At 45.7% G+C, this 12,686-nt stretch overlaps 1 protein-coding gene across 1 annotated transcript in view; it reads left to right on the plus strand.

The window, feature by feature from the left end:
• The window catches only part of TBC1D22B (TBC1 domain family member 22B), a 79,626-nt gene that overhangs the window by 33,580 nt on the left and 33,360 nt on the right, over nt 1-12,686 (plus strand). The window contains exons 5-8 of the mRNA XM_025925493.2: nt 215-285; nt 1,687-1,815; nt 3,088-3,153; nt 7,045-7,159. Of these exons, the coding sequence (XP_025781278.1) occupies nt 215-285; nt 1,687-1,815; nt 3,088-3,153; nt 7,045-7,159 (381 nt within the window). The remainder of the gene's footprint in view (nt 1-214; nt 286-1,686; nt 1,816-3,087; nt 3,154-7,044; nt 7,160-12,686) is intronic.

A 12,686-nucleotide genomic window follows, 5' to 3' on the forward strand; every position in this document is an offset into this window, starting at 1 on the left:
TGACTGCATCACTACTGCAGAGCCGTGTCTTCGCCACTTTGCTGCTCAGGGCTGTTGTCTGGGGCTTTCTCCCCGTGCTTGTCGGTAGCCTCTGCTGCTGCTGGTGGTGGTGGTCTTTCTTGAATGGTGGGAGGAATCAGGCAGTGCTGGCTCAGGGTTGTCTTAGGGCATTTGTGGGAAGGGCTAATCCAATCAAGCCGTTGTCCCTTTGCAGATGAACTGAGGAAGTGTAGCTGGCCGGGGGTTCCCAGGGAGGTTCGACCCATAACCTGGAGACTCCTGTCGGTGAGTTCTGCCCGCTGTGTAGAGAAGCGTGAGCCTCACACAGCCCTTCTTACCTGCTGAGGTTAGTGTGGGCACATTCATCTTACTGCATAGACTCCTCCAGTCCCACTGGGTGTGGCAGATCTGTGGGACTGTCATCTTATTTCTGCGCCTAAATAAACACATCCTTGCGAGTTATTCACGCACGTATAGAAGAGCACAGCTTTTCCCTGTTGGTGTATCCCCCCTTGCTCAACGCCAGGGAGAAAGAGCGTAGTGAGGTAGGGATCTCAGCACTTGTTTGGACAGGCTCCCACACTCCCCAGACTTCACTCTTTCCTCAGTAGGAATAACCAGAGTGGTGGAAAGCGACTCTGGCACTGTGAGGAGGTGAGACATGGGCCTCCCCCAGGAGCCTGCACCAGTCCCGCTCTCACTGAGGGCAGAGCACTGTGCCAGCCTCTGTGATAGGGACGCTCGGACTTCCTGAGCCTGTCACGTTCGTTCATTCATTCATTCATCTAGCAAGGAATTAGTGAGGGCCTGCTGTCTGCCAGGCATGGTGCCAGCAGCTGCGGGGATACACAACAATGAATGAAGCCTGGTCCCTGCTCTGCAGGCCCTGCCTGGGGAATGTATTACATAAATGTCTGCGAGAGGAAGTGACTCTTTCCTCGGTGTTCCCCACGAGTCCCGATCCTGCAGCCATGTAATCACTGCCTCCGCCACTTCTAATAAGTTTGAATGCCAATAAGTGTAGATGTGGTCGTGGTTTCGGGAACGGGAGCCGCACGAATTGAGAGTGGGCTCTAGACCAGGAGGGAGAAGGAAAGTTGGCCTGAAGCTTTGGCTAGGCGGGAGGCTGCTGCCAGAAGTTCCGTGTCTGCACGTTGTGGCTGCCCGTGTCACAGATTCCATTCAGCTTTCTAAGCTGGCAGTTCTGAATATTAGCGTGGAGAAGAATGTGTGACTGGCACAGACTTCCAAGGCACACCCCTGGGATGTGCCGTAGAGGTGGCCGTAGGGCTGGGATTCCCGGAAGTATCGCCTTGCACACACGCAGCCCTCCAGAGGCCCCCACTCGGGTCCAGTTCCCTCCCACTGACCTAGATTCATTGCTCTGCTGAGCCAGCTCCGGGGCGCTCACCAGCAGCACGCACTGCAACTACAGTGCAGGGCTGCGGGAGTGTGCACGTAACCCTGGGAAAGCTGGCCTGGCTTCATCTGCCCACATGTGAGTCTCATTGAAGAAGGAGAGAGCAGACGCTGGGCGGCCGGACCCAAAAAGGGAGGATTCTTGTGCTCTTGGCAGCTGTCCTTCCGCCCCTTTGATGGTTGCCAAGCCAATCCTTAGGCTAAAATAAAAATCAAGGACTCGTGCAACCGACGTGTGTCCCCATCTAACCACGGTCCTGTCTGTAGGGCTATCTCCCAGCAAACACCGAGAGGAGGAAGTTGACCCTGCAGCGGAAGCGGGAGGAATATTTTGGCTTCATTGAGCAGTATTATGACTCTCGAAATGAGGAACATCACCAGGATACCTACCGACAGGTACAGTCATCACCTTTTTGGTTACTAATCATAATTGTCAGATGTCTCTCCTGGGAGAACTGTCATAGTGCAGGATTTCCGAGTCTTCAGGCTATGGTATGCTGGTTAGGAATTAAATTTATTCCCAGAACTGCTTCCCTGTTTCTAATGAGTAGCTCTGATTTTAGCCATTTTAAATAGAGTTTTTGTTTTTTTTCTGTTTTGTTTTTTTTTTTTTTTTTTTGCACTGATTAGTGGCATTGCTTCTCCAACTTCCACATGCATACAAGTCATCCAGGGTCTTGATAGAATCCCACCCAAGCGTTATGATAAGATGCAGATTCTGATTCAGTGGGTCTGGCTTGAGACCTTCACTTCTAACAAACTCCCAGGTGGTGTCAACACTACTGGTCCCAGGCCGCAAGTAGTAAGGGTCCCGGGGCACAGAGTGAAAGAGAAACTCACTCAGGAGTGGTCCAGTCCCTCTAGACTGTGTGACATTAGTTATGTCCACCTGGCAGCTAGTGCCGTTTCAGCACCCATGTCTGCCCGTGTGTCTGCAGGAGCAGTAGTTACCAGCAGGCTCGGCAGGCAGTGTTCCATCACCCTCACGGTGGTCCCCACCGCCTGCCAAAAGAGGAGGGGAGGAAGAAGAGGGGCGAGGGGAAAAGCCCAGGTTGCTGGCAGCTGTCTTCAGGAAGCCTCAAGAGCCAAAGTAGCTTCTGCTGCTGTCGCCGCCACGGTCCTCGGGATCGATCGTTAAGGCTCGGAGAAATCCTGAAGCTGAAACCAGCTGTCGTGACCTCTTTGGTAACAGACGTGAGGACTTGGCAGTGACAGTTACTGAATGCCGGCTCCCTCTGGTTCCCAAGCCAGTCACATGTCTGCCACTTTCAGAGCTCTCTCCGCTCTTGGGAACTATTGATGAGTAAGACTCTGAAAGAGGGACGCACATTTTGATCATTTCTGTTGAGTAAGCACCAGCCCAGAGTGAAACAGACTCCAGGGCGATTCTCTTAGGCCGTGGGTTCTTTAGGTTGTGAAGCCCGTTGCTGTTCGACATAAGTGGTTTATCTGGGGAGGTTTCCTCAGTTTCAGTAAGCTATTGCTGTCATGGAAACGTATTCCAGATGGACAGGCGGGCTTAATTAGACTCTTCTGGTATGTCCGTCAGTTCTTTCTGAAGATACTGTGCTGTCACTCTTACCCCCTTGATTCGCAGATCTTAAGAAAATAACTTCTCAAAAGAACAAACTGGCATTTGTGTTTTTAGACATGACTTCTCTTTTTCAGATTCACATCGACATTCCAAGGACAAATCCTCTCATTCCATTGTTCCAGCAGCCGCTTGTACAGGAGGTAAGGGAAGTACTTAACCATTCTCGGCCCTTCTCTGCTCCATACCTCCACAGCACCTGTTCTGCATGTATGTGTCCTAGACCTCCCTCCGGCCGTGGGCAGGTGTGTGGCTAATCATGAGGGTACCTTCTGTTCGGATACGGAGCTGTGGTCCCTGCAGAGCTCTTTCTTGTGCATTCTCATTTGTTCTCCTCGACAAATCTATGGGCCAGGTCACACTTGAGAAGTTAAGGGACTTATCCGGGGCTTTAAAGCCACACTGTAACAGGATGAAGGCTAGAACTCATACCTCAGAATTCCTAGTCCTGTGTTTGCTCTACTTTATCAAGCTGGGCTAATGATGGTTTTTTTATTGTGGTAAGTGTGTGTAACATGAAATGTCCCATTTTAACCCTTTTTAAGTGCACAGTTCAGCGGCATCAAGTACATTCACACTGTGGTATGACCACCACCTGTCTTTATGACTTTTTTCGTCTGCCCAAACTGAAACTTTGTATCCATTAAATAATAATTCTGGGGGCGCCTGGTGGCTCAGTCAGTTGAGCGTCTGACTCTTGGTTTCAGCTCAGATCGTGATTCCAGGGTCATGGGATCAAGCCCCACGTTGGGCTCCATGCTGACATCAGGGAACCTGTTGGGGATTTTCTCTCTCCTTCTGTCTCTGCCCCTCCCCTCCTCTCTCAAAATGAATAAACATTAAAAAAATAATAATAATTCTCCGTCCCCAACAACCCACCATCCTACTTTCTGTCTCTATGAGTTTGAATATTTCAGGTACTTCAAGTAAGACCATATATTGTCGGTCCTTGCGTTACTGGCTTATTTCACTTGGCATGATAATATCTTCAGAGTTCATCTATGTTGTAACGTGTGTCAGAATTTCCTTCCTCTTAAAACTGAATAATATTCGTTATATGTGTGTAACACAAATTGTCCGTCTACTCTATCCTCTGTGGACAGTTGGATTGCTTCCACTTTGGGTATTATGTCTGTTTGAGTCCCTGTTTTAAATCCTTCTGAGGATATACCCAGAAGTTGAAGTAGTCATGATATTGTGAAACCTGACAAGTCCACGAAACGCATAGAAGGTCTCAGTGGGACTGTTATCTTTTGACCCAAGCAGTAATTATAACCTCCTTGAGACTAGGGATTTCCTTAGCAGCTTCACAGTAGCTAGGACGCTGGGTGTAAGTCCTCTCTGAATCCTGTTTTCAGTTTTCCTCGGAATAGAGAGGGATGGTGGTAAAAATGCTCAAAATAATTTCTATTTGACTTTAGATTATATTCATAATTCTATTTAAATGCAGATCTCCACTGGTGGGATCCCTCATGACTTACCAGTAGCATTAAGAAGATTTGAAGGGGGTGGTGACAGCATTATTTTAACTCTAAGATTCAGCTCAAAGGAAGCGGAAGACCCATTGAGGGTCCCTTTGTGCCTCCCATTGTTTCCCATGGCTCAGCCCTGCTTATGCTTTAACTTGGAGACGTTCAGATACTTCTCTTTTACCTGCGCGTGCTTACCATAAACTTAGAGACAGGGAACGCAGTTTGTTTAACATGCTTCTAGTAGTAGAATCTGAATACAAAGAAGGGAACTCAAACTACATTCTTTCCATTTTGTCTTGAATCATCTTTGCTTCTAGCTGGCTATAGTCCTCTCACAGAGTATTACTTAAAATGCCGACCAAGAAGCAGAGAACTAAGCAACACAGAATACTGAAAGGCTTGCTTTGCATATCTGAAAGGTAACTTGAGAATTGACTACAGTAAGGCAGAATTACCCAAGTACAAGAGGTGCAAGAAAAATCTTCAGGGATTATCCCTTCCACTCTTCTCCACAAGGCAAGATTATCCCAGATTGTTTTCTGTCATGAAGGTTCCACGGTCTCCCCTGGTAACCAGGCCTGGTGCCAGGCCGTGTCTGTGGCATCTTCACTTGTACAGTGTGTGAGCACCTGCATTGTCCCATCCTTACCAAGCAGGGATGGTCACAGGTCTCCTGATTGTGAGCTGCTGGCCTCCATCCCCTTGGCCACTGTTGAAACCAGTCAGCGAGGATCTGTGTTTTCACGAGGAGCTGACAGTGTGGAGCAGAAGCCCTGGGATTCTCTCTCTCTTTCTGTCTCTGCCCCTCCCCTCCTCTCTCAGAACTAACAGAGACGTCCAGACAGACACAGGCCACAGGAGGCAGGCAGGAGCCCCTTGCGATCTTCCTGAACATGGTGGGTCTAGCCTGAGCTTGGGCTTGTGTTTCAAGGGAGGGAGGAGAGAATGTAAGAGGGCCCCCGTTAAAGTGTTGGGCCTAACCCACGTGAGGATGTCACGCCCTTCCCTCAGCCCCAGAGAGCAAGTGGGCAAGTCTAGTGGAGGCAGAGAGGCCAGCTTGCTTCCTGGTAGGGCTTGTTCTCACTGCCTGTAAGGACAAGAGTGTTGACAATGGGCGTGTGTCTCATTTCCCTCTGCAGCTGGAAGGCAGACTCAACACGGGGGCTGGGACACATCCTTTATTGTGTCTCTAGATTCTCTACTTCTCTCCTGCGCTAGCTTACCAACTCCAAAGCCATACAAGCATTTCCTTCCCGTTGTTCTCCCTGGGGGGCTTTCTTCCTTGCACCTGACCTCTAAGAAGGCCTCTTCAGTCTGCCCCCAGAGCCCCTGTGTGTGCGGGGGAGGCCCTCTCATCTCCCGTGCCCCCTACACGTGGTCACCATCAGCTCTGCCGTCCCTCTGGTGTGGCTCACAGAGACACGAGGCAGCCCAGTCAAAGCCAGTGTAAGGAATGTGTCGGACTGGTAGTTTTGGCCACCAGGATGAAGCCCAGGGAGGAATAGTATCAGAGAAGACGGGGGGATAGCTGAGAGCCTAATGAAGGCAGAGGGAGTGTAGCTGAATGGGGCAGGGCCAGACTCTGAAAAGGGACCCTAAAGATCTTTTCCTTCTCCCCAGTCTAGGTCTCTGGTCTCTTGTGGCTAATATACTTAACCCCGGTGGCTTCCCCATGGAGGCCCAGGCTGATTTCTCTGTTCTCAAATTCCCAGCTGTAGGATTTGGTTTATTTGCTTTCCTTTCCCCAGCAAATGTCTGGGTTGCATCCTGATACACACAATGACTTCCTGCGTTGACAGTTCTCAGTCAGGCTGGGCTAGGAGTAAGTCTAGGTATAAGTTTTCCTCCGTCTCAGCGGGGAGAAAGGGGAGCGTGGTGGGGAAGGCGTTTCTACTCCACATCCTATGATGATAAAAAAAGGTGTGAAAAAGGTATCAGAACTTAGATGTTTTACCATCTTGCTTCTGGAAATCAAGAAATCGTTATCTACAAATGAGAGTGGGGTGGCCTGGGTCAGGGACATCGATAAACAGACCTTTTCCTAAGCCCTTTGTGTCCCTGCCCTTCCCATTTTCCTCATTTTATTTTATTTTTTAACATCCATTTATTTTAGAGAGAGAGAGCGCGCGTGTGCACAAGTGGGGGAGGGGCAGAGAGAGAGGGAGACACAGAACCCGTAGCAGGCTTTAGGCTCTGAGCTGTCAGCACAGAGCCCGACATGGGACTCGAACCCCCAAACCGTGAGATCATGACCTGGGCTGAAATCAGATGCTTAACTGACTGAGCCCCCCAGGCCCCCCCCACCGTTTTCCCCATTTTATAGCACAGTGGCTGGATACTGAAAAGAGAAACAAAGGCAAGAACTGTCTATCTACCCCTGCTTAAAAACAACCAGCATCTTAGAAACTTTCTGCATTTATAAACTTCCTTTGTCCCAGAGTAGCTTTAGAATTTTCCTAAAAATTTGGCAGCATCCCTGGGGCAAATTGTGACATAGGTAAATGGAGGGAGGGAGGGTATCCCTATGATTTAACAGTCCTGTCTTCTCTCTCCTTTTCCTAGATCTTCGAAAGAATTCTATTTATTTGGGCCATCCGACACCCTGCCAGTGGGTACGTCCAGGGAATTAATGACCTGGTCACTCCGTTCTTTGTCGTCTTCCTCTCAGAATATGTGGGTAAGAAGCATGAGTACCAAGCTGAACAAACTATTGCTCTTTCTTATCTGCGGTCTGTTTGTTTCTCCCAAGAGTGCAGCCAGTAGGCAAGTCTTGCTAAAAAAGAGGTAGTGGCCTTCGAATACACAGCTAAACCTGTCTGACAGCAGAAGCAGCCTGGAATTTATCTCTAGAGATGGCCACAGACGTCACCCAAAAAGGACCCACTTGGTCCCAGAATGACCAAATGGATACCTTTTTTGCTCTACCGTAAGCAGATGGTTTGATGCTTTATTTGAGGTCCTTTTAGGATTATTTTGAACTCGTCTCAGACACAGGCCCTCTTCCGTGGAAGCTGGAGTTTTAGATTGTACACCAGGCCTCCGCACTCCAGTTCACATGCTGTATGTTGGCAGCATGAAACAAAATCAGAATCGAGCGCACGTTGGAGGTCCTGGAACAGGCCAAGGAGAGCTCCAGGACCTTGATTTCTCCCCTCCTCCTGCTCCTCTAATCCCACTGGGTTCTTGTCACTTTGGATAGGGTGATTGGATACCGTGGTGGCAGTTAGGTTTTCTTACAGCTCCAGCCTCCTCCTCTGGCCAGGCCTGAATTGGGCAGAGTCTTAAAAGGGGTTGAGGATCCTCCCCTTCTCCTTTTGATTTCTTTATCCGCTTGTGCTTAGAGACTCCCAAGAAAACCCATGTGTCATGTGTGTTCGCTCAGGCAGTTAAGGAGAAGCTCATGCGGAAATCAGAATGTTGGAGGGGGTCTCAGAACATCATCCATCTATCCTCTCATGTCACCAATGGGTTGTGAGATGCCCTGTCTCCTTGTTGGTGGCAGAGCAAAGACTAGAAGCCTTTCTGTAGGCGCTGGAGGTGGTGGGTTATTGCGGGTGTTGGAGGAAGCCAGTGTGGGAGAGGAAGAGGGTAATGAGAAGTAGACCAGAGTGGAGCCCCTTGGAGGGTAAGGGCATGAAACTATCTCACTCGATCCATCCCATTCATTGTTTTCTCATAGGGTTCAATGGATGGTGTTTTGGTCTTTTATGAGGCAGTTTCCAAAAAGTAAGACGACTAAATGACACCATCTCTCATTCCCTTTATTGGCAGCAAGCTGGGCAGGACTGGGAGGAAGGTCTCTCTTGCCCACTCTATCAGGCGGTCCTAAGCAAAAGAAAGATTAGTTAAAATGTAGCTACGAAAAGCAGATAGGTAATGCTTTTGCTAGAGGACTTTTCATTTTCCCTTTCACATTAATGGGTCAGCTTTCGGAGGCAGCTTAATTCTGTGTGTTTAACTTTATTAAGAGCAGTGCAGCTGATCTGTTGGGATTTGGGGGTTGCTTCCTTGCAATAGTACTCTTCTAAAACACTATTAAAGGATGAGCCTAGGAAGGTAGTAATCCGTTCACTAATCTACATTTGAAGTGTAAATGCTGGCATGGAATCTCGGTAACAGTATCATGCCAGTTACAAATAACCCTGAGCAGCTGCAGTCTCTAATTGGATATTTAATTATCTCGTTAGCTGCCATTTATATTGTATGCCAGATTTTCCTTTCCTTTCTGTAGGCACAGCTCTGTTGGTCCCACCAAGCACTGTGCCTTTCTTTGATAGATATGCCAGCATTCTGATCTTGGTATTGGCAGCCGCACCTGCTGACCCACGGCGTTTATGCAGTAAAGCGTGGGCTTCTCCACCCTTCCTTGGAGGCAGTCTTGGCAAGGCCATGCCCAGTTTTACTGCTGCAACAGACTTCAGAAAGGTCTTGGTACCTCCTCCTAGACTGAGGAAGGTGGGGCCCATTCTTTTTTTTTTTTTTTTTTTATGGAAACTTTTGTTAGGTTAAGTTTCAAACAGATGTAAAAGTAGAAAAAATAATGCCATAAATCTCCATATAGCTCTCACCCAGCTTTCCCAGTCAGGCTTGTTTTATCTATCCCTCTATCCATTCTCTTCATCCTTTCCTCTTTGTGAATTATTGGGAAGCAATTAGACATCATATCATTTCATCCATAGATATTTCTATGTGTAGCTCTAGAGGATAGTGGTTAAAGAAACTCACAGCCATCATGCAGTTATTACATCTGAAAAGTTGTAATAGCTCCGTAGTATAATCTCATATATAATCAACATACACGTTTTTCTGATTCTTGTAAATATATTTAATAGTTTGTTTGAATCGGGGTACAGATTGGGTCCACACATTCTAATTGGTTGATGTGTCTCTTAAATCTCTCTTATTCCATCTGTTCCCATCCCTCTTTTTTTCCTTAGGAGTTTGTAGCTTTAGCCCTTGTTTTTCTGGTTTTCAGCTTAGGGCTTTACCACGCCAACCAGGGATAACACCCTGATTCTTAAAGCACTTTACCATTTTGCAAAGCACTGTGGCCTACCAGATTTCATTTAGTAGGCCCCAGTATCTCTTTAAGGTAGATGCACAACTCACTTTACAGGGAGAAATCCCAGGCTCAAGGATTTAATAAGCTTTCCAGACTCAGACCTAGGTCTTTTGACCTTAATACCTGTCCTCTTAATATGACTTGCTGCTGTTTCAACTTAGATCCCTGTTTTCAGACTTCTAATGGCTCCCTCTACTCCATTCTCTGTTCCAAAGCAGGCAGTACATTTCTTACTGCTCCTTGCCTTTAAAAAAAAAAAAAAAAAAAAAAAAATTGCAGTACAAAATACATACTCATTGAAAAAAATCAAAACAGTATAGAAATGCGGTTACCTCCCTTACCTCCCACCCTGATCTGGTGTATATTCTTCTAGACCTTTCCCTGTGTGTACTGCACATACTATTTTTCTTTATTGTGTTGAGAAAAAAATGGGTTTAAACTATTCATACTTTTCTTTCTTTTAAAGATTTTATTTGGGGGGTGGCGCCTGGCTGGTTCAACGATAGAGTGTATGACTCTTGGTCTTAGGGTCAGGAGTTTGGGCCCTGTGTTGGGCATGGAGCCTACTTAAAATTTAAAAAAATTGCTTGTAAAGATTTTATTTTTAAGTAATCTCTACACCCAGTGGGCTCGAACTCACAGCCCTGCGATCAAGAGTTGCATGCTCTACCAACTGAGCCAGCCCAGTGCTTCAACTATTCATAGTTTTCTTTTCTTTTTTTCTTTTTTATTTAAAAAAATTTTTTTTATATTTATTTATTTTTGAGAGAGCGAAAGAGAGAAACAAAGCATGACCAGGAAAGAGGCAGAGAGAGAGAGAGGGGGAAGAGAATCCGAAGCAGGCTCCAGGCTCTGAGCTGTCAGTACAGAGTTGCAAGATCATGACCTGAGCTGAAGCTGGACGCTTAACCAGCTAAGCCACCCAGGTGCCCAACTATCCATAGTTTTCTATATCTTGTTTGTCTTCATTAAAAAAAAAAAAAAATCACGGCCAGCTTTCCAAGTCTGGACATACAGATCTACCTCATATTTTCAGCAATGACATTTGTTCCCCTAATAAGGCTTTACTACAGTTTGTTTATTTAACAATTCCTCTATTGAAGGACATTTAAGTTGTCTACAGTTTTTAGCTATTATAAATAATATTGTACCTATTTTGAATATCCTTATATATATTTTCTTGTGCATTTGTGTTAAACTACGTATTTCTCCTGGGGTGCCTGGCTGGCTCAGTTAGATGAGCGTGCAGCTCTTTATCTCAGGGTTATGAGTTCAAGCTCCACGTTGGATATATATATATATATATATATATATGTATATATATATAGATATAGATATAGATATAGATATAGATATAGATATAGATATATAAGCAAGCAAAAAACAAACCTTATTTCTCTGAAAGAGAGCCCCAGAAGTGAAATTGCTAGTCCTAAGAGCATGCCAAATAGGTACTTCTTTTTTTTATTTTTTACTTATTTATTTTTAATATTTATTTATCTTTGAGAGACAGAGAGAGCATGAGGCGGGGAGGGGCAGAGAGCGGAGACACAGAATCGGAAGCAGGCTCCAGGCCCCGAGCTGTCAGTACAGAGCCCAACCAACATGGGGCTTGAACTCACAAACTGTGAGATCGTGACCTGAGCCGAAATTGGATGCTTAACCAACTGGGCCACCCAGGCGTCCCTAGGTACTTTTAAATTACACGTCTAAATTCTAAGTTTGTACCAGTTTATACTCCAGCCACTAGCATGGGGTGCACTTTTCTTCATATCCTTAGCAGAACTAGATATCCTAATCTAATTCTATTTCACCAATCTGGCAAATAAACCATGGTTTGTGTTTGTTTTTGTTCCGCTTGTTCGTGAGTGAGGTTGTTTATCTTTTCTTCTGTGTACATATTAGCATTTGTTTCTTGGGGATCTGCTTGTTCAGATCCTTTGCCACTTTTTCTTGTTGGATTGTTGGTCTTGTTGTGTAAAAACTTTTTGTAGATTAGATATATTCCTCCTTTACCTGGTATGTGTTAAAACTAGTAGGCTATACCACACAAAATTGCTAATATTCAACCATTTTTGACCCCCCCACTGCCAGATGAGAATTTTATATGGTTCAGCCTAATATTGTTTTTCTCCCAGACTATCATTTGTCTTTTAACTTTGTTGATTGTGTCTCCTTATATAGAACATCCTGATTTTTATGTAGTCAAATCTGCCCATTTGACAGGTGTTTATTGAGCTCCTGCTGCCTGCCAGGGGATAGAGAGGCTAAAATGACAGAGGTGGGCCCTGCCCTCTAGTGGAGGGGCTCACAAACAACAAGTAAACCAGTCCTGGCAAATGGTGCTGAGGTCGCGAAGGAGACCACTCCTCCTTCATGGTTTAGGGGTTTGGTATCTTGCTTAGGAAATCTTTCCTTCCTCACCTCAAAATTATGAAAATATCCTCTCCTGTTTTCTTCTAATACTCTTGTGGGTTTGTTTTTACATTTAGCTCTTTAAATTTCATTATTAATTTGTTTTCCTGAATGGTGAGGGTTGAGATTAAAGTTCCTGTGCAACTGAATGGTTCATTGTTTCAAACACCATTTATAAATAATGCATCCTTTCTTCACTGGTGTGAAATCCCTCTTGGTAATACAACATAAATTCCTTTATTTACATGGCTCTCCTTCTTTATTCTGTTCCACTTATTTCCATTTCGATGCCAACAGCACACAGTTGGGGTTTTGAGCTTTGTAGTGTGTTTTGTCATTATTCCAGGGCCAGTCCCTTTCACCATCTTTCTTAAAAACTTGGTTTGGCTCTTCTTCCATGTGAACTTTAATTTATTTTTATGTTTCTACCTTCCTTTCTAAATTTTATTTTAATTTTTATTATTATTATTTTTTTTTTTTTTAATTTTTTTTTCAACGTTTATTTTATTTTTGGGACAGAGAGAGACAGAGCATGAACGGGGGAGGGGCAGAGAGAGAGAGGGAGACACAGAATCGGAAACAGGCTCCAGGTTCTGAGCCATCAGCCCAGAGCCCGACGCGGGGCTCGAACTCACGGACCGCGAGATCGTGACCTGGCTGAAGTCGGACGCTTAACCGACTGCGCCACCCAGGCGCCCCTTAATTTTTGTTATTTTTAAAAAACGTT

The sequence above is a fragment of the Puma concolor genome, chromosome B2 (genome assembly GCF_028749965.1).
Source record: "Puma concolor isolate L17-30 chromosome B2, mPumCon1.1.hap2, whole genome shotgun sequence".
NCBI lineage: Eukaryota > Metazoa > Chordata > Mammalia > Carnivora > Felidae > Puma > Puma concolor.